Here is an 18,315-nt window from a genome sequence, read left to right on the forward strand (position 1 = left end):
GGGAAGCCGAGGGAATAGGAAGCCGAGGGAATGGGAAGCCGGGGGAATGGGAAGCAGGGGGAATAGGAAGCAGGGGGAATAGGAAGCTGAGGGAATAGGAAGCTGGGGAATAGGAAGCTGAGGGAATAGGAAGCTGAGGGAATAGGAAGCTTAGCGAATAGAAAGCCGGGGGAATAGGAAGCTGAGGGAATGGGAAGCCGGGGGAATGGGAAGCCGGGGGAATGGGAAGCCGAGGGAATAGGAAGCCGGGGCAGAATAGGAAGCCGGATAATAGGAAGCTGAGGGAATGGGAAGCTGGGGGAATGGGAAGCCGAGGGAATAGGAAGCCGAGGGAATGGGAAGCCGGGGGAATGGGAAGCAGGGGGAATAGGAAGCTGAGGGAATAGGAAGCCGAGGGAATGGGAAGCCGGGGAATAGGAACTGAGGGCCACAGGGAGACGCACAGGGGCCCCAATTATAGAGACAGAGGCCACAGGAAGAATAGGAGGCCGGGGGATAGGAAGCGGTTGATTGCTCCAGGCTGGGCCGCTCGGTTCGCTCGGCGGTTGATTTGTTTTGGCTGGGCTCTGTGCGCTCATTGGCCGCTCGGTTCGCTCGGCGGTTGATTTGTTTTGGCTGGGATATCTGCGCGCTAATTGGCCGCTCGGTTTGCTCTGCGGTTGATTGATCCAGGCTGGGCTCTGTGCGCTCATTGGCCGCTCGGTTCGCTCGGCGGTTGATTGGTGATGTCGCTCGGGCCCTGGCTCGGTTCGGCCCGGATGCCGTGAGATGGCCGCCGCCGGTCCAACGGAAACCTGGAGCCTGAGGAGGAGAGGGGGGACCCAGGAGAGACTGACACTGCCCGAGGGGGAGGAGGTGAGAGAGCTGGGCCCCCAGGAGCCACAGGGAGAGAGACAGGGGGCCACAGGGAGAGAGGCAGGGGGCCACAGGGAGAGAGGCAGGGGGCCACAGGGAGAGAGGCAGGGGGCCACAGGGAGAGAGGCAGGGGGCCACAGGGAGAGAGGCAGGGGGCCACAGGGAGAGAGACAGGGGGCCACAGGGAGAGAGACAGGGGGCCACAGGGAGAGAGACAGGGGGCCACAGGGAGAGAGATAGGGGGCCACAGGGAGACAGGCAGGGGGCCACAGGGAGACAGGCAGGGGGCCACAGGGAGACAGGCAGGGGGCCACAGGGAGAGAGGCAGGGGGCCACAGGGAGAGAGGCAGGGTGCCACAGGGAGAGAGACAGGGGGCCACAGGGAGAGAGACAGGGGGGGGGGGCACAGGGAGAGAGATAGGGGGCCACAGGGAGACAGGCAGGGGGCCACAGGGAGACAGGCAGGGGGCCACAGGGAGACAGGCAGGGGGCCACAGGGAGACAGGCAGGGGGCCACAGGGAGACAGGCAGGGGGCCACAGGGAGACAGGCAGGGGGCCACAGGGAGACAGGCAGGGGGCCACAGGGAGACAGGCAGGGGGCCACAGGGAGACAGGCAGGGGGCCACAGGGAGACAGGCAGGGGGCCACAGGGAGACAGGCAGGGGGCCACAGGGAGACAGGCAGGGGGCCACAGGGAGACAGGCAGGGGGCCACAGGGAGACAGGCAGGGGGCCACAGGGAGACAGGCAGGGGGCCACAGGGAGACAGGCAGGGGGCCACAGGGAGACAGGCAGGGGGCCACAGGGAGACAGGCAGGGGGCCACAGGGAGACAGGCAGGGGGCCACAGGGAGACAGGCAGGGGGCCACAGGGAGACAGGCAGGGGGCCACAGGGAGACAGGCAGGGGGCCACAGGCAGACAGGCAGGGGGCCACAGGCAGACAGGCAGGGGGCCACAGGCAGACAGGCAGGGGGCCACAGGCAGACAGGCAGGGGGCCACAGGCAGACAGGCAGGGGGCCACAGGCAGACAGGCAGGGGGCCACAGGCAGACAGGCAGGGGGCCACAGGCAGACAGGGGGCCACAGGCAGACAGGGGTCCACAGGCAGACAGGGGTCCACAGGCAGACAGGGGGCCACAGGCAGACAGGGGGCCACAGGCAGACAGGGGGCCACAGGGAGAGAGACAGACAGACAGACAGGGGGGCCACAGGGAGACAGACAGGGGGGCCACAGGGAGACAGACAGGGGGGCCACAGGGAGACAGACAGGCAGGGGGGCCACAGGGAGACAGACAGGCAGGGGGGCCACAGGGAGACAGACAGGCAGGGGGGCCACAGGGAGACAGACAGGCAGGGGGGCCACAGGGAGACAGACAGGCAGGGGGGCCACAGGGAGACAGACAGGCAGGGGGGCCACAGGGAGACAGACAGGCAGGGGGGCCACAGGGAGACAGACAGGCAGGGGGGCCACAGGGAGACAGACAGGCAGGGGGGCCACAGGGAGACAGACAGGCAGGGGGGCCACAGGGAGACAGACAGGCAGGGGGGCCACAGGGAGACAGACAGGCAGGGGGGCCACAGGGAGACAGACAGGCAGGGGGGCCACAGGGAGACAGACAGGCAGGGGGGCCACAGGGAGACAGACAGGCAGGGGCCCTAAATATAGAGACAGGGGCCACAGGGAGAGAGACAGGCAGGGGCCCTAAATATAGAGACAGGGGCCCTAAATATAGAGACAGGGGCCACAGGGAGACAGGCAGGGGCCCTAATTATAAAGACAGGGGCCACAGGGAGACAGGCAGGAGCCACAGGGAGACAGGCAGGAGCCACAGGGAGACAGGCAGGGGCCACAGTGAGACAGACAGGGACCCTAATTATAGATACTATGGCCACAGTCAGACAGACAGGGACCCTAATTATAGAGACATGTAGAGAGATATGACTGACTGACAGAGGGATAGAGCGAGAGAATGTCGACTGACACACGGAGAGAGAGAGAGAATGATGACACGGAGAGAGAGAGAGAATGATGACACGGAGAGAGAGAGAGAATGATGACACGGAGAGAGAGGGAGAATGATGACACGGAGAGAGAGAGAGAATGATGACACGGAGAGAGAGAGAGAATGATGACACGGAGAGAGAGAGAGAATGATGACACGGAGAGAGAGAGAGAATGATGACACGGAGAGAGAGAGAGAATGATGACTGACAGAGAGAGAGAGAGAATGATGACTGACAGAGAGAGGATGATATGTGGGTCTAGGTAGAGAGGGGATTAGGGGTTTGTGCAGGGGGCATAGAGGCTGAGAAAAGTGCAAAGAATTTGTGTTGTGAGGAGGTAGGGGTTGTATGGGGTTTCTCCTGGGGAAAATAGTGCAGGGAGTGGAATAAGAGGATTGAGGATCTTGGCATAAGAGTAGTGGGGGGGCTTGTCTGGGGTGGGATTGTTATGGTTGGATGAGTCGCTCATTACGGGTGTTTCCTTGATAATGGTCAACCCAGCCTGGGTAGGACTAGTCAGAATTCAGTTTGTGAGTGCATTTGATCGCTGTCTGGAATTGTCTGATTTGCTTTGAGTTCTTGCTAAACGTTCCTGCGCCTTCAATTTTTGCAGCCCTAGAGCATTGTTTTTATTTTTTTCAGGTCACCATAGGCCGAGGCCTAGGCGTCAACTACCAGCTGACCTCCACCGTCTGCCCACTTATGATTTCACGAGTACACTGCATTTTGAAACAGAATGCGGATGGTCTGTGGACCATCACTGACAACAGGGTAACGTCTAAATAATTCTACTTTAATAACTTTTATTGTTAGGTTAGAGCATAGCGAGTCTGACAGAAATACTATTCAGTGTTAGTTTGGTGATATTGCCTGGATTATACAGAATTTTTCTATGACATTTCTTGTGAGCCTGAGCGTGTAATCCGTAAAGGAACATTCAGGAAACATTTGCTAAATGTGTTGTGTTAGACGTTCTCCACCCTCAGAGCCTCTAATCGCCTGAACACACGATAGAAACATATGCATGGTCAATAAGATACAGTCCCCATTAACATGTCACAGCTGGTAAGCCAATATGTTGATTTCTTAGTCAATATCTGATCACTATATCTGCGTTCTACTGTCATCCTGTGTATTCCTGCACCAAGACACTGTTCTGGCGTATCAACAATCTTTAAGTGTTAACCATTATCTCTGAAAGTTACCGACTCCTGATAAAGTAACACTCCGAGCACTATAACCACTACAGCCCACTGAGCTAAGCAGAGCTGTGCAGGTCTGCTCTCATTGGCTAAGACCATCTGCTCTGTGCTCTCAGCCAATGAGCGGGGTCCTGTATCAAGGTGTGCTTAACTCAGGAAGACACAGTTTAACTACTGGCACTACTTATCTATTCTACTTCATTGTATTTGTTCAAAATTAGATTTTGCCACTTTTTTTTCTGTTTATCAAATGCAAAATATAGTCTTTTTTACCACCAGATTTTTTAAGACTTGCAATCTGAGTACAATTACATTATTCTAAAGAGTTCTTTTCCAATGAGATTCAGAAAACATTATAGAAACCATGTATCTCTGTGTTCATTTAAGCAAACATTCTTTCTACTTTACCTAATTTATTTATTTTTCACTTAAACAATATTTAATTTAATTTAATTTAATAAATGTATATTGTCAGAATGCTGGTAAATATTCATCAAGTGACTGTTAAATAGCATACTGTTTTGACATACAAGAGTATTTCTTAAAGTGATCTAAAAAGCGATGGTTTTCTGAAACGTAATTTTTGCAAAGAAATGGAAGTGAAACAGAACACTTTTCTAGCAGAAAAATGTATGAATCTGTTGCGTCTACGATAAAATGGTGCATATTATAAAATGATATTTAGAGCACAAAAAAAACCAGGTTAAAACAAGTCATATTTTAGAAATTGCGCCAAAACTCCAGTGAAAATTAGACGCAAAGACATTAGACCCATCCGATAATCTGGGGTTCATATATGTTATTCTGTGGGTCGTCCCAGCCATTTTACTTCTACCAGGTTACAGTATTAACAGAGGCTTTAAATTAGAAAATTATTTCTTTGTTTCTGTGTAGGTATTTTACAAGTGTAACAATACTTAGACTGCAAAACTTGTTATTTTTTTAGTTTGTTGAATTATTATGTAACAAAACATGGAGTCAGGTCTGCTATGCCCTACATATTTGACATCGGCTAGCTGTTCCATCATTCTCTATTTGCTGTGGGGGTTAGAAACTGTAATTCCCACCTTAAATTTCTGTATGCTCCAGGGACTCTATGCCAGTCAGATATGTATTATTGCACCGAAAATAAAACTATTTTGCAGAGGTTTACGTTCTAATGAAATATAGTACGTGTGTGTTTACATATTTTTTTTCCGTATGTTTTAACATTACCACATTTTTTAACACCCAACCTTGTTTTTCTCTCTGTTTAATTGCATTTCGCTTTAGTTTACATGTTTAAATCTTTTAATCCCTATTTTAGAGGGTAACTTTTCAGAGAGTGACCTAATGAAGGGTCATTCTAAACACAAAACACTTCATTTTAATAAGGTGGTGCTGCATAGATGCTCTCCTTTTTGCCTGTCCCTCTAACATTGACATTTCAGAGAAAACGTGTTTACGTCTTGCCTGAATCATGTCTCTATTGGCTATCAGACCGACACTGGCCACTAGAGGCGCTTTCTCATAGAAGACTTTCCTTTTTCAAAGGTCTTCATGCTGAATGTGTCCAATACTTCCCATAGAGGAGGATTGAATGTCATGCTTCTCTGTGAGAGGCACTGGATTGGCAGAGTGTGGCGATTGCCTCTCAGGCACCAGATGCTTTTCTGTGAGAAACAATGTTTTGGTCAATAGTCCTCAAACAGGTGACTTTACTGGAAGCTGGGCGGTGTTTCATGAATAAATTCCATTGTTCAACATGTTATGTAGAAACAGAAAAATACCAAAACATATGTACATTGTAGCGATTTCAAAACTGAATTGTGAGATTTAGACAGTTTTTTAGCTATTTAAGCCACTTTCACTTCAGAAATGTGATGTTTAAGAAAGGGAAGTGTTAATGCTAACAAGTTAATCGGCAACTTTTCAAATTCCAGTAAGTCTGTACAGAGGGACCCCAGGTTACTATCTTCCAATTAAAGTGACAGGATATAAATAATCTGCTGCGTTGTGTAATCGATAAATAATCCACAAAAGATTGGAATCTGAAGCAGTGTCAGTAACTAGTTTAAAAGATAAATTCCATTCTGTTACTTTCATTACAAAGCCTCAATGTCTTTGTTCCATTTGATGATGATACAATAATATGTGACTGTCTATCTTTCCGTAGAGTTTGAATGGGGTATGGCTGAATAAGACCAAGCTGGAACCGCGTAAAGCATATGTATTGAGTGAGGGGACCTGCGTCCAGTTAGGGGTTCCACTGCCAAACACAAATAACATTGAATTTGAATATGATGTGGTTAAGGAATCGCTGGGACAGGCATGCTCAGACCTGGAAATCCCAGGAAAGTCCATGGGACCACGGGTAAAGCGGAAATTTAATCCTGAGGAATCCGAGGACCCTGGAACTGAAGGTTCATCAAATCCTTTTAAAGTGAAGATTTACCGGATCAGTAGGGGTGTTGGTGAGTCAGAAATATCACCCTGTAGGATGGACCTGGCCAGACAGTGTACTGGGAAAGTTGGGGCCATGGAGCAACCTGATATAGAAGATCTCTCCCCCACTCAGCAGCAGTGTCGCAGCACCTTACAGCTCAGCAAAGTGAGGCAAACCATGGAGGAGATACGGAGACTCAATGTGCAAATGCAGGTGAAGCAGCAGGAGATGCAGGAAAAGATGAATGCCCCCGGGCACAGCAAACGGGCAGATTCCAAGGATCTTCTCCTGGTACAGAAAGAACTTCACGATCTCCAGAACCAGCTGAGTAATGAAAGAGTGGAACATCTCCACCGGGTGCAGGAACTGAAACAGATTTTTGCGGAACAGCAGCAGAAGCAGGTGAGCAGAGAATGCCAGGCCTGTAGTCCGTGTGGATTTGCCCACTTGCTCCCCAAGTCTCCCGTCCACATGGCAAGGTAAATTTGAAAGAACAGGGCTAGTGACTTGTCCCTTTTCCTCTGTCTGTTTTTGTCTGTAAATTCTGAAGCCTGTCCTGTTCTCTTATCATTGCTGAGTGCATACAGCTGGGCTTATACTGATACACACAGCTCCCCTGATTCTTGTGCTGTAATAATGTAGACTGTCAGGTATGATGTCACACATCCCTGCAGCATGAGCCTCTGGGAAGCTGGCTCTGTGTAAGAGAGAGACAAACCGTGTGAGGAGCATCTGTCACAGTGCTACATGCGAAATTACTCAATGTGTAGTGTGCAGCGAATGCTTAGTATTGTGGGGGCAGCAGCCATGTTCAGTGGTGCCTATTGGTACATAACTAACCGAACACACACTCTCTTTACAGACTGTCTGCTACAACATGTTGAGTAATATATACATTGCGTCTGTTTAGTGTACTTCACACATGAGGTTTATCAATGATTTGCAGGTGATTTTGTTTTCATAGGGAGAACGGAAGCAGGCTGAAGAGGAACAATTAAAGGAACAACTGGCCCAAGCGCTACAAGAGGTATTACAGTTTGGTACAAACCTTGAGGGGAAGGGGACAATTACTACAGGAGGTACTGTAGGACATTCTGTGTGTGTGGAGGAGGGGTCATTGCTACAGGATGTATTGTAGTTTGTTACATTCTGTGTGTGGGGGTCATTGCTATAGGAGGTATTGTAGGACATTCTGTGTGGGGGGGGTCATTGCTACAGGAGGTATTGTAGGACATTCTGTGTGGGGGGTCATTGCTACAGGAGGTATTGTAGTACATTCTGTGTGTGGGGGGTCATTGCTACAGGAGGTATTGTAGGACATTCTGTGTGGGGGGTCATTGCTATAGGAGGTATTGTAGGACATTCTGTGTGGGGGTCATTGCTACAGAAGGTATTGTAGTACATTCTGTGTGGGGGGGTCATTGCTATAGGAGGTATTGTAGGACATTATGTGTGGGGGGTCATTGCTACAGGAGGTATTGTAGTACATTCTGTGTGGGGGGGGGGGTCATTGCTATAGGAGGTATTGTAGTACATTCTGTGTGGGGGGGGGGTCATTGCTATAGGAGGTATTGTAGTACATTCTGTGTGTGGGGGTCATTGCTATAGGAGGTATTGTAGGACATTCTGTGGGGGGGGGTCATTGCTACAGGAGGTATTGTAGTACATTCTGTGTGGGGGGTCATTGCTACAGGAGGTATTGTAGGACATTCTGTGTGGGGGGGTCATTGCTATAGGAGGTATTGTAGTACATTCTGTGTGGGGGGGTCATTGCTACAGGAGGTATTGTAGTACATTCTGTGTGGGGGGTCATTGCTACAGGAGGATTGTAGTACATTCTGTGTGGGGGGAGTCATTGCTATAGGAGGTATTGTAGGACATTCTGTGTGCGGGGGGTCATTGCTATAGGAGGTATTGTAGTACATTCTGTGTGGGGGGGTCATTGCTATACGAGGTATTGTAGGACATTCTGTGTGGGGGGGTCATTGCTATAGGAGGTATTGTAGTACATTCTGTGTGGGGGGGTCATTGCTATAGGAGGTATTGTAGGACATTCTGTGTGGGGAGGTCATTGCTATAGGAGGTATTGTAGTACATTCTGTGTGGGGGGGGTCATTGCTACAGGAGGTATTGTAGTACATTCTCTGTGTGGAGGGGGGGTCATTGCTACAAGAGGTATTGTGGTACATTCTGTGTGGGGTGTGGGGGGGTCATTGCTACAGGAGGTATTGTAGGACATTCTGTGTGGGGGGGTCATTGCTACAGGAGGTATTGTAGGACATTCTGTGTGGGGGCAGTAATTGCTACAGGAGGTATTGTAGTACATTCTGTGTGGGGGGGTCATTGCTATAGGAGGTATTGTAGGACATTCTGTGTGGGGGCAGTAATTGCTACAGGAGGTATTGTAGTACATTCTGTGTGGGGGGGTCATTGCTATAGGAGGTATTGTAGTACATTCTGTGTGGGGGGGTCATTGCTATAGGAGGTATTGTAGGACATTCTGTGTGGGGGCAGTAATTGCTATAGGAGGTATTGTAGTACATTCTGTGTGGGGGGGGGGGTCATTGCTATAGGAGGTATTGTAGTACATTCTGTGTGTGGGGGTCATTGCTATAGGAGGTATTGTAGGACATTCTGTGGGGGGGGGGTCATTGCTACAGGAGGTATTGTAGTACATTCTGTGTGGGGGGTCATTGCTACAGGAGGTATTGTAGGACATTCTGTGTGGGGGGGTCATTGCTATAGGAGGTATTGTAGTACATTCTGTGTGGGGGGGTCATTGCTACAGGAGGTATTGTAGTACATTCTGTGTGGGGGGTCATTGCTACAGGAGGATTGTAGTACATTCTGTGTGGGGGGAGTCATTGCTATAGGAGGTATTGTAGGACATTCTGTGTGCGGGGGGTCATTGCTATAGGAGGTATTGTAGTACATTCTGTGTGGGGGGGTCATTGCTATACGAGGTATTGTAGGACATTCTGTGTGGGGGGGTCATTGCTATAGGAGGTATTGTAGTACATTCTGTGTGGGGGGGTCATTGCTATAGGAGGTATTGTAGGACATTCTGTGTGGGGAGGTCATTGCTATAGGAGGTATTGTAGTACATTCTGTGTGGGGGGGGTCATTGCTACAGGAGGTATTGTAGTACATTCTCTGTGTGGAGGGGGGGTCATTGCTACAAGAGGTATTGTGGTACATTCTGTGTGGGGTGTGGGGGGGTCATTGCTACAGGAGGTATTGTAGGACATTCTGTGTGGGGGGGTCATTGCTACAGGAGGTATTGTAGGACATTCTGTGTGGGGGGTCATTGCTATAGGAGGTATTGTAGGACATTCTGTGTGGGGGCAGTAATTGCTACAGGAGGTATTGTAGTACATTCTGTGTGGGGGGGTCATTGCTATAGGAGGTATTGTAGTACATTCTGTGTGGGGGGGTCATTGCTATAGGAGGTATTGTAGGACATTCTGTGTGGGGGCAGTAATTGCTACAGGAGGTATTGTAGTACATTCTGTGTGGGGGGTCATTGCTACAGGAGGTATTGTAGGACATTCTGTGTGGGGGGGTCATTGCTATAGGAGGTATTGTAGTACATTCTGTGTGGGGGGGTCATTGCTACAGGAGGTATTGTAGTACATTCTGTGTGGGGGGTCATTGCTATAGGAGGTATTGCAGGACATTCTGTGTGGGGGCAGTAATTGCTACAGGAGGTATTGTAGTACATTATGTGTGGGGGGGTCATTGCTATAGGAGGTATTGTAGTACATTCTGTGTGGGGGGGTCATTGCTATAGGAGGTATTGTAGGACATTCTGTGTGGGGGCAGTAATTGCTACAGGAGGTATTGTAGTACATTCTGTGTGGGGGGTCATTGCTACAGGAGGTATTGTAGGACATTCTGTGTGGGGGGGTCATTGCTATAGGAGGTATTGTAGTACATTCTGTGTGGGGGGGGTCATTGCTACAGGAGGTATTGTAGTACATTCTCTGTGTGGAGGGGGGGTCATTGCTACAAGAGGTATTGTGGTACATTCTGTGTGGGGTGTGGGGGGGTCATTGCTACAGGAGGTATTGTAGGACATTCTGTGTGGGGGGGTCATTGCTACAGGAGGTATTGTAGGACATTCTGTGTGGGGGCAGTAATTGCTACAGGAGGTATTGTAGTACATTCTGTGTGGGGGGGTCATTGCTATAGGAGGTATTGTAGGACATTCTGTGTGGGGGCAGTAATTGCTACAGGAGGTATTGTAGTACATTCTGTGTGGGGGGGTCATTGCTATAGGAGGTATTGTAGTACATTCTGTGTGGGGGGGTCATTGCTATAGGAGGTATTGTAGGACATTCTGTGTGGGGGCAGTAATTGCTACAGGAGGTATTGTAGTACATTCTGTGTGGGGGGTCATTGCTACAGGAGGTATTGTAGGACATTCTGTGTGGGGGGGTCATTGCTATAGGAGGTATTGTAGTACATTCTGTGTGGGGGGGTCATTGCTACAGGAGGTATTGTAGTACATTCTGTGTGGGGGGTCATTGCTACAGGAGGATTGTAGTACATTCTGTGTGGGGGGAGTCATTGCTATAGGAGGTATTGTAGGACATTCTGTGTGGGGGGGGTCATTGCTATAGGAGGTATTGTAGTACATTCTGTGTGGGGGGGTCATTGCTATAGGAGGTATTGTAGGACATTCTGTGTGGGGGGGTCATTGCTATAGGAGGTATTGTAGTACATTCTGTGTGGGGGGGTCATTGCTATAGGAGGTATTGTAGGACATTCTGTGTGGGGAGGTCATTGCTATAGGAGGTATTGTAGTACATTCTGTGTGGGGGGGTCATTGCTACAGGAGGTATTGTAGTACATTCTCTGTGTGGAGGGGGGGTCATTGCTACAAGAGGTATTGTAGTACATTCTGTGTGGGGTGTGGGGGGGTCATTGCTACAGGAGGTATTGTAGGACATTCTGTGTGGGGGGGTCATTGCTACAGGAGGTATTGTAGGACATTCTGTGTGGGGGCAGTAATTGCTACAGGAGGTATTGTAGTACATTCTGTGTGGGGGGGTCATTGCTATAGGAGGTATTGTAGTACATTCTGTGTGGGGGGGTCATTGCTATAGGAGGTATTGTAGGACATTCTGTGTGGGGGCAGTAATTGCTACAGGAGGTATTGTAGTACATTCTGTGTGGGGGGGTCATTGCTACAGGAGGTATTGTAGTACTTTCTGTGTGGGGGGGGTCATTGCTACAGGAGGTATTGTAGGACATTCTGCGTGGGGGAGGTCATTGCTACAAGAGGTATTGTAGTACATTCTGTGTGGGGTGGGGGGGGGGTTATTGCTACAGGAGGTATTGTAGGACATTCTGTGTGGGGGGGGTCATTGCTATAGGAGGTATTGTAGGACATTCGGTGTGGGGGGGGTCATTGCTATAGGAGGTATTGTAGTACATTCTGTGTGGGGGGTCATTGCTACAGGATGTATTGTAGTACATTCTGTGTGGGGGAGTCATTGCTATAGGAGGTATTGTAGTACATTCTGTGTGGGGGGAGTCATTGCTATAGGAGGTATTGTAGTACATTCTGTGTGGGTTTCATTGCTACAGGATGTATTGTAGTACATTCTGTGTGGGGGGAGTCATTGCTATAGGAGGTATTGTAGTACATTCTGTGTGGGGGGAGTCATTGCTATAGGAGGTATTGTAGTACATTCTGTGTGGGGGGGTCATTGCTATAGGAGGTATTGTAGTACATTCTGTGTGGGGGGGGTCATTGCTATAGGATGTATTGTAGTACATTCTGTGTGGGGGGGTCATTGCTATAGGAGGTATTGTAGTACATTCTGTGTGTGGGGGTCATTGCTACAGGAGGTATTGTAGTACATTCTGTGTGGGGGGGTCATTGCTACAGGAGGTATTGTAGGACATTCTGTGTGGGGGGTCATTGCTACAGGAGGTATTGTAGGACATTCTGTGTGGGGGGGTCATTGCTACAGGAGGTATTGTAGTACATTCTGTGTGTGGGGGGTCATTGCTACAGGAGGTATTGTAGTACATTCTGTGTGGGGGGTCATTGCTATAGGAGGTATTGTAGGACATTCTGTGTGGGGGGGGTCATTGCTACAGGAGGTATTGTAGGACATTCTGCGTGGGGGAGGTCATTGCTACAAGAGGTATTGTAGTACATTCTGTGTAGGGTGGGGGGGGTCATTGCTACAGGAGGTATTGTAGGACATTCTGTGTGGGGGGGTCATTGCTATAGGAGGTATTGTAGGACATTCTGTGTGGGGGGGGTCATTGCTATAGGAGGTATTGTAGTACATTCTGTGTGGGGGGTCATTGCTATAGGAGGTATTGTAGGACATTCTGTGTGGGGGGGGTCATTGCTATAGGAGGTATTGTAGTACATTCTGTGTGGGGGGTCATTGCTATAGGAGGTATTGTAGGACATTCTGTGTGGGGGGGTCATTGCTACAGGAGGTATTGTAGTACATTCTGTGTGGGGGGGGTCATTGCTACAGGAGGTATTGTAGTACATTCTCTGTGTGGAGGGGGGGTCATTGCTACAAGAGGTATTGTAGTACATTCTGTGTGGGGTGGGGGGGGTCATTGCTACAGGAGGTATTGTAGTACATTCTGTGTGGGGGGGGGTCATTGCTACAGGAGGTATTGTAGTACATTCTGTGTGGGGGTCATTGCTACAGGAGGTATTGTAGTACATTCTGTGTGGGGTGGGGGGTGTCATTGCTACAGGAGGTATTGTAGTACATTCTGTGTGGGGTGGGGGGGTCATTGCTACAGGAGGTATTGTAGTACATTCTGTGTGTGGGGGGGTCATTGCTACAGGAGGTATTGTAGTACATTCTGTGTGGGAAGTCATTGCTACAGGAGGTATTGTAGTACATTCTGTGTGGGTGGGTCATTGCTACAGGAGGTATTGTAGTACATTCTGTGTGGGGGGGTCATTGCTACAGGAGGTATTGTAGTACATTCTGTGTGGGGGGGTCATTGCTACAGGAGGTATTGTAGTACATTCTGTGTGGGGGGGTCATTGCTACAGGAGGTATTGTAGTACATTCTGTGTGGGGGGGTCATTGCTACAGGAGGTATTGTAGTACATTCTGTGTGGGGGGGTCATTGCTACAGGAGGTATTGTAGTACATTCTGTGTGGGGGGGTCATTGCTACAGGAGGTATTGTAGTACATTCTGTGTGGGGGGGTCATTGCTACAGGAGGTATTGTAGTACATTCTGTGTGGGGGGGTCATTGCTACAGGAGGTATTGTAGTACATTCTGCGTGGGGGGATCATTGCTACAGAAGGTATTGTAGGACATTCTGTGTGGGGGGGGTCATTGCTACAGGAGGTATTGTAGTACATTCTGTGTGGGGGGTGGGTCATTGCTACAGGAGGTATTGTAGTACATTCTGTGTGGGGGGGTCATTGCTACAGGAGGTATTGTAGGACATTCTGTGTGGGGGGGGGGGTCATTGCTACAGGAGGTATTGTAGTACATTCTGTGTGGGGGGTGGGTCATTGCTACAGGAGGTATTGTAGTACATTCTGTGTGGGGGGGTCATTGCTACAGGAGGTATTGTAGGACATTCTGTGTGGGGGGTCATTGCTACAGGAGGTATTGTAGTTTGTTACATTCTGTGTGGGGGGGGTCATTGCTATAGGAGGTATTGTAGGACATTCTGTGTGGGGGGGTCATTGCTATAGGAGGTATTGTAGTACATTCTGTGTGGGGGGGGGTCATTGCTACAGGAGGTATTGTAGTACATTCTGTGTGGGGGGGGGGTCATTCCTACAGGAGGTATTGTAGTACATTCTGTGTGGGGGGGGGGTCTTTGCTACAGGAGGTATTGTAGGACATTCTGTGTGGGGGGGGGTCATTGCTACAGGAGGTATTGTAGTACATTCTGTGTGGGGGTCATTGCTACAGGAGGTATTGTAGTACATTCTGTGTGGGGTGGGGGGTGTCATTGCTACAGGAGGTATTGTAGTACATTCTGTGTGGGGTGGGGGGGGTCATTGCTACAGGAGGTATTGTAGTACATTCTGTGTGTGGGGGGGTCATTGCTACAGGAGGTATTGTAGTACATTCTGTGTGGGAAGTCATTGCTACAGGAGGTATTGTAGTACATTCTGTGTGGGTGGGTCATTGCTACAGGAGGTATTGTAGTACATTCTGTGTGGGGGGGTCATTGCTACAGGAGGTATTGTAGTACATTCTGTGTGGGGGGGTCATTGCTACAGGAGGTATTGTAGTACATTCTGTGTGGGGGGGTCATTGCTACAGGAGGTATTGTAGTACATTCTGTGTGGGGGGGTCATTGCTACAGGAGGTATTGTAGTACATTCTGTGTGGGGGGGTCATTGCTACAGGAGGTATTGTAGTACATTCTGTGTGGGGGGGTCATTGCTACAGGAGGTATTGTAGTACATTCTGTGTGGGGGGGTCATTGCTACAGGAGGTATTGTAGTACATTCTGTGTGGGGGGGTCATTGCTACAGGAGGTATTGTAGTACATTCTGCGTGGGGGGGTCATTGCTACAGGAGGTATTGTAGGACATTCTGTGTGGGGGGGGTCATTGCTACAGGAGGTATTGTAGTACATTCTGTGTGGGGGGTGGGTCATTGCTACAGGAGGTATTGTAGTACATTCTGTGTGGGGGGGTCATTGCTACAGGAGGTATTGTAGGACATTCTGTGTGGGGGGGGGGTCATTGCTACAGGAGGTATTGTAGTACATTCTGTGTGGGGGGTGGGTCATTGCTACAGGAGGTATTGTAGTACATTCTGTGTGGGGGGGTCATTGCTACAGGAGGTATTGTAGGACATTCTGTGTGGGGGGTCATTGCTACAGGAGGTATTGTAGTTTGTTACATTCTGTGTGGGGGGGGTCATTGCTATAGGAGGTATTGTAGGACATTCTGTGTGGGGGGGTCATTGCTATAGGAGGTATTGTAGTACATTCTGTGTGGGGGGGGTCATTGCTACAGGAGGTATTGTAGTACATTCTGTGTGGGGGGGTCATTGCTATAGGAGGTATTGTAGGACATTCTGTGTGGGGAGGTCATTGCTATAGGAGGTATTGTAGTACATTCTGTGTGGGGGGGTCATTGCTACAGGAGGTATTGTAGTACATTCTGTGTGGGGGGGTCATTGCTATAGGAGGTATTGTAGGACATTCTGTGTGGGGAGGTCATTGCTATAGGAGGTATTGTAGTACATTCTGTGTGGGTGGGTCATTGCTATAGGAGGTATTGTAGTACATTCTGTGTGGGGGGGTCATTGCTATAGGAGGTATTGTAGGACATTCTGTGTGGGGAGGTCATTGCTATAGGAGGTATTGTAGTACATTCTGTGTGGGGGGGTCATTGCTACAGGAGGTATTGTAGTACATTCTCTGTGTGGAGGGGGGGTCATTGCTACAAGAGGTATTGTAGTACATTCTGTGTGGGGTGTGGGGGGGTCATTGCTACAGGAGGTATTGTAGGACATTCTGTGTGGGGGGGTCATTGCTACAGGAGGTATTGTAGGACATTCTGTGTGGGGGCAGTAATTGCTACAGGAGGTATTGTAGTACATTCTGTGTGGGGGGGTCATTGCTATAGGAGGTATTGTAGTACATTCTGTGTGGGGGGGTCATTGCTATAGGAGGTATTGTAGGACATTCTGTGTGGGGGCAGTAATTGCTACAGGAGGTATTGTAGTACATTCTGTGTGGGGGGGTCATTGCTACAGGAGGTATTGTAGTACTTTCTGTGTGGGGGGGGTCATTGCTACAGGAGGTATTGTAGGACATTCTGCGTGGGGGAGGTCATTGCTACAAGAGGTATTGTAGTACATTCTGTGTGGGGTGGGGGGGGGGTTATTGCTACAGGAGGTATTGTAGGACATTCTGTGTGGGGGGGGTCATTGCTACAGGAGGTATTGTTTTACATTCTGTGTTGGGGGGGTCATTGCTATAGGAGGTATTGTAGGACATTCGGTGTGGGGGGGGTCATTGCTATAGGAGGTATTGTAGTACATTCTGTGTGGGGGGTCATTGCTACAGGATGTATTGTAGTACATTCTGTGTGGGGGAGTCATTGCTATAGGAGGTATTGTAGTACATTCTGTGTGGGGGGAGTCATTGCTATAGGAGGTATTGTAGTACATTCTGTGTGGGTTTCATTGCTACAGGATGTATTGTAGTACATTCTGTGTGGGGGGAGTCATTGCTATAGGAGGTATTGTAGTACATTCTGTGTGGGGGGAGTCATTGCTATAGGAGGTATTGTAGTACATTCTGTGTGGGGGGGTCATTGCTATAGGAGGTATTGTAGTACATTCTGTGTGGGGGGGGTCATTGCTATAGGATGTATTGTAGTACATTCTGTGTGGGGGGGTCATTGCTATAGGAGGTATTGTAGTACATTCTGTGTGTGGGGGTCATTGCTACAGGAGGTATTGTAGTACATTCTGTGTGGGGGGGTCATTGCTACAGGAGGTATTGTAGGACATTCTGTGTGGGGGGTCATTGCTACAGGAGGTATTGTAGGACATTCTGTGTGGGGGGGTCATTGCTACAGGAGGTATTGTAGTACATTCTGTGTGTGGGGGGTCATTGCTACAGGAGGTATTGTAGTACATTCTGTGTGGGGGGTCATTGCTATAGGAGGTATTGTAGGACATTCTGTGTGGGGGGGGTCATTGCTACAGGAGGTATTGTAGGACATTCTGCGTGGGGGAGGTCATTGCTACAAGAGGTATTGTAGTACATTCTGTGTAGGGTGGGGGGGGTCATTGCTACAGGAGGTATTGTAGGACATTCTGTGTGGGGGGGTCATTGCTATAGGAGGTATTGTAGGACATTCTGTGTGGGGGGGGTCATTGCTATAGGAGGTATTGTAGTACATTCTGTGTGGGGGGTCATTGCTATAGGAGGTATTGTAGGACATTCTGTGTGGGGGGGTCATTGCTATAGGAGGTATTGTAGTACATTCTGTGTGGGGGGTCATTGCTATAGGAGGTATTGTAGGACATTCTGTGTGGGGGGGTCATTGCTACAGGAGGTATTGTAGTACATTCTGTGTGGGGGGGGTCATTGCTACAGGAGGTATTGTAGTACATTCTCTGTGTGGAGGGGGGGTCATTGCTACAGGAGGTATTGTAGTACATTCTGTGTGGGGGTCATTGCTACAGGAGGTATTGTAGTACATTCTGTGTGGGGTGGGGGGTGTCATTGCTACAGGAGGTATTGTAGTACATTCTGTGTGGGGTGGGGGGGTCATTGCTACAGGAGGTATTGTAGTACATTCTGTGTGTGGGGGGGTCATTGCTACAGGAGGTATTGTAGTACATTCTGTGTGGGAAGTCATTGCTACAGGAGGTATTGTAGTACATTCTGTGTGGGTGGGTCATTGCTACAGGAGGTATTGTAGTACATTCTGTGTGGGGGGGTCATTGCTACAGGAGGTATTGTAGTACATTCTGTGTGGGGGGGTCATTGCTACAGGAGGTATTGTAGTACATTCTGTGTGGGGGGGTCATTGCTACAGGAGGTATTGTAGTACATTCTGTGTGGGGGGGTCATTGCTACAGGAGGTATTGTAGTACATTCTGTGTGGGGGGGTCATTGCTACAGGAGGTATTGTAGTACATTCTGTGTGGGGGGGTCATTGCTACAGGAGGTATTGTAGTACATTCTGTGTGGGGGGGTCATTGCTACAGGAGGTATTGTAGTACATTCTGTGTGGGGGGGTCATTGCTACAGGAGGTATTGTAGTACATTCTGCGTGGGGGGATCATTGCTACAGAAGGTATTGTAGGACATTCTGTGTGGGGGGGGTCAT

At 49.2% G+C, this 18,315-nt stretch overlaps 1 protein-coding gene across 2 annotated transcripts in view; it reads left to right on the forward strand.

Moving 5' to 3' along the window:
- Nucleotides 1-657: 657 nt before the first annotated feature.
- The window catches only part of RNF8 (ring finger protein 8), a 31,202-nt gene continuing 13,544 nt past the window's right edge, over nt 658-18,315 (forward strand). For both annotated transcript variants that reach the window (XM_063444119.1, XM_063444120.1), the window contains exons 1-4: nt 658-855; nt 3,503-3,631; nt 6,218-6,889; nt 7,452-7,514. In XM_063444119.1, coding sequence (XP_063300189.1) covers nt 769-855; nt 3,503-3,631; nt 6,218-6,889; nt 7,452-7,514 — 951 coding nt within the window. In that variant the 5' untranslated portion in view covers nt 658-768. The remainder of the gene's footprint in view (nt 856-3,502; nt 3,632-6,217; nt 6,890-7,451; nt 7,515-18,315) is intronic.

This window comes from Pelobates fuscus, chromosome 2 (genome assembly GCF_036172605.1).
Source record: "Pelobates fuscus isolate aPelFus1 chromosome 2, aPelFus1.pri, whole genome shotgun sequence".
In the NCBI taxonomy this organism is placed as follows: Eukaryota; Metazoa; Chordata; class Amphibia; order Anura; family Pelobatidae; genus Pelobates; species Pelobates fuscus.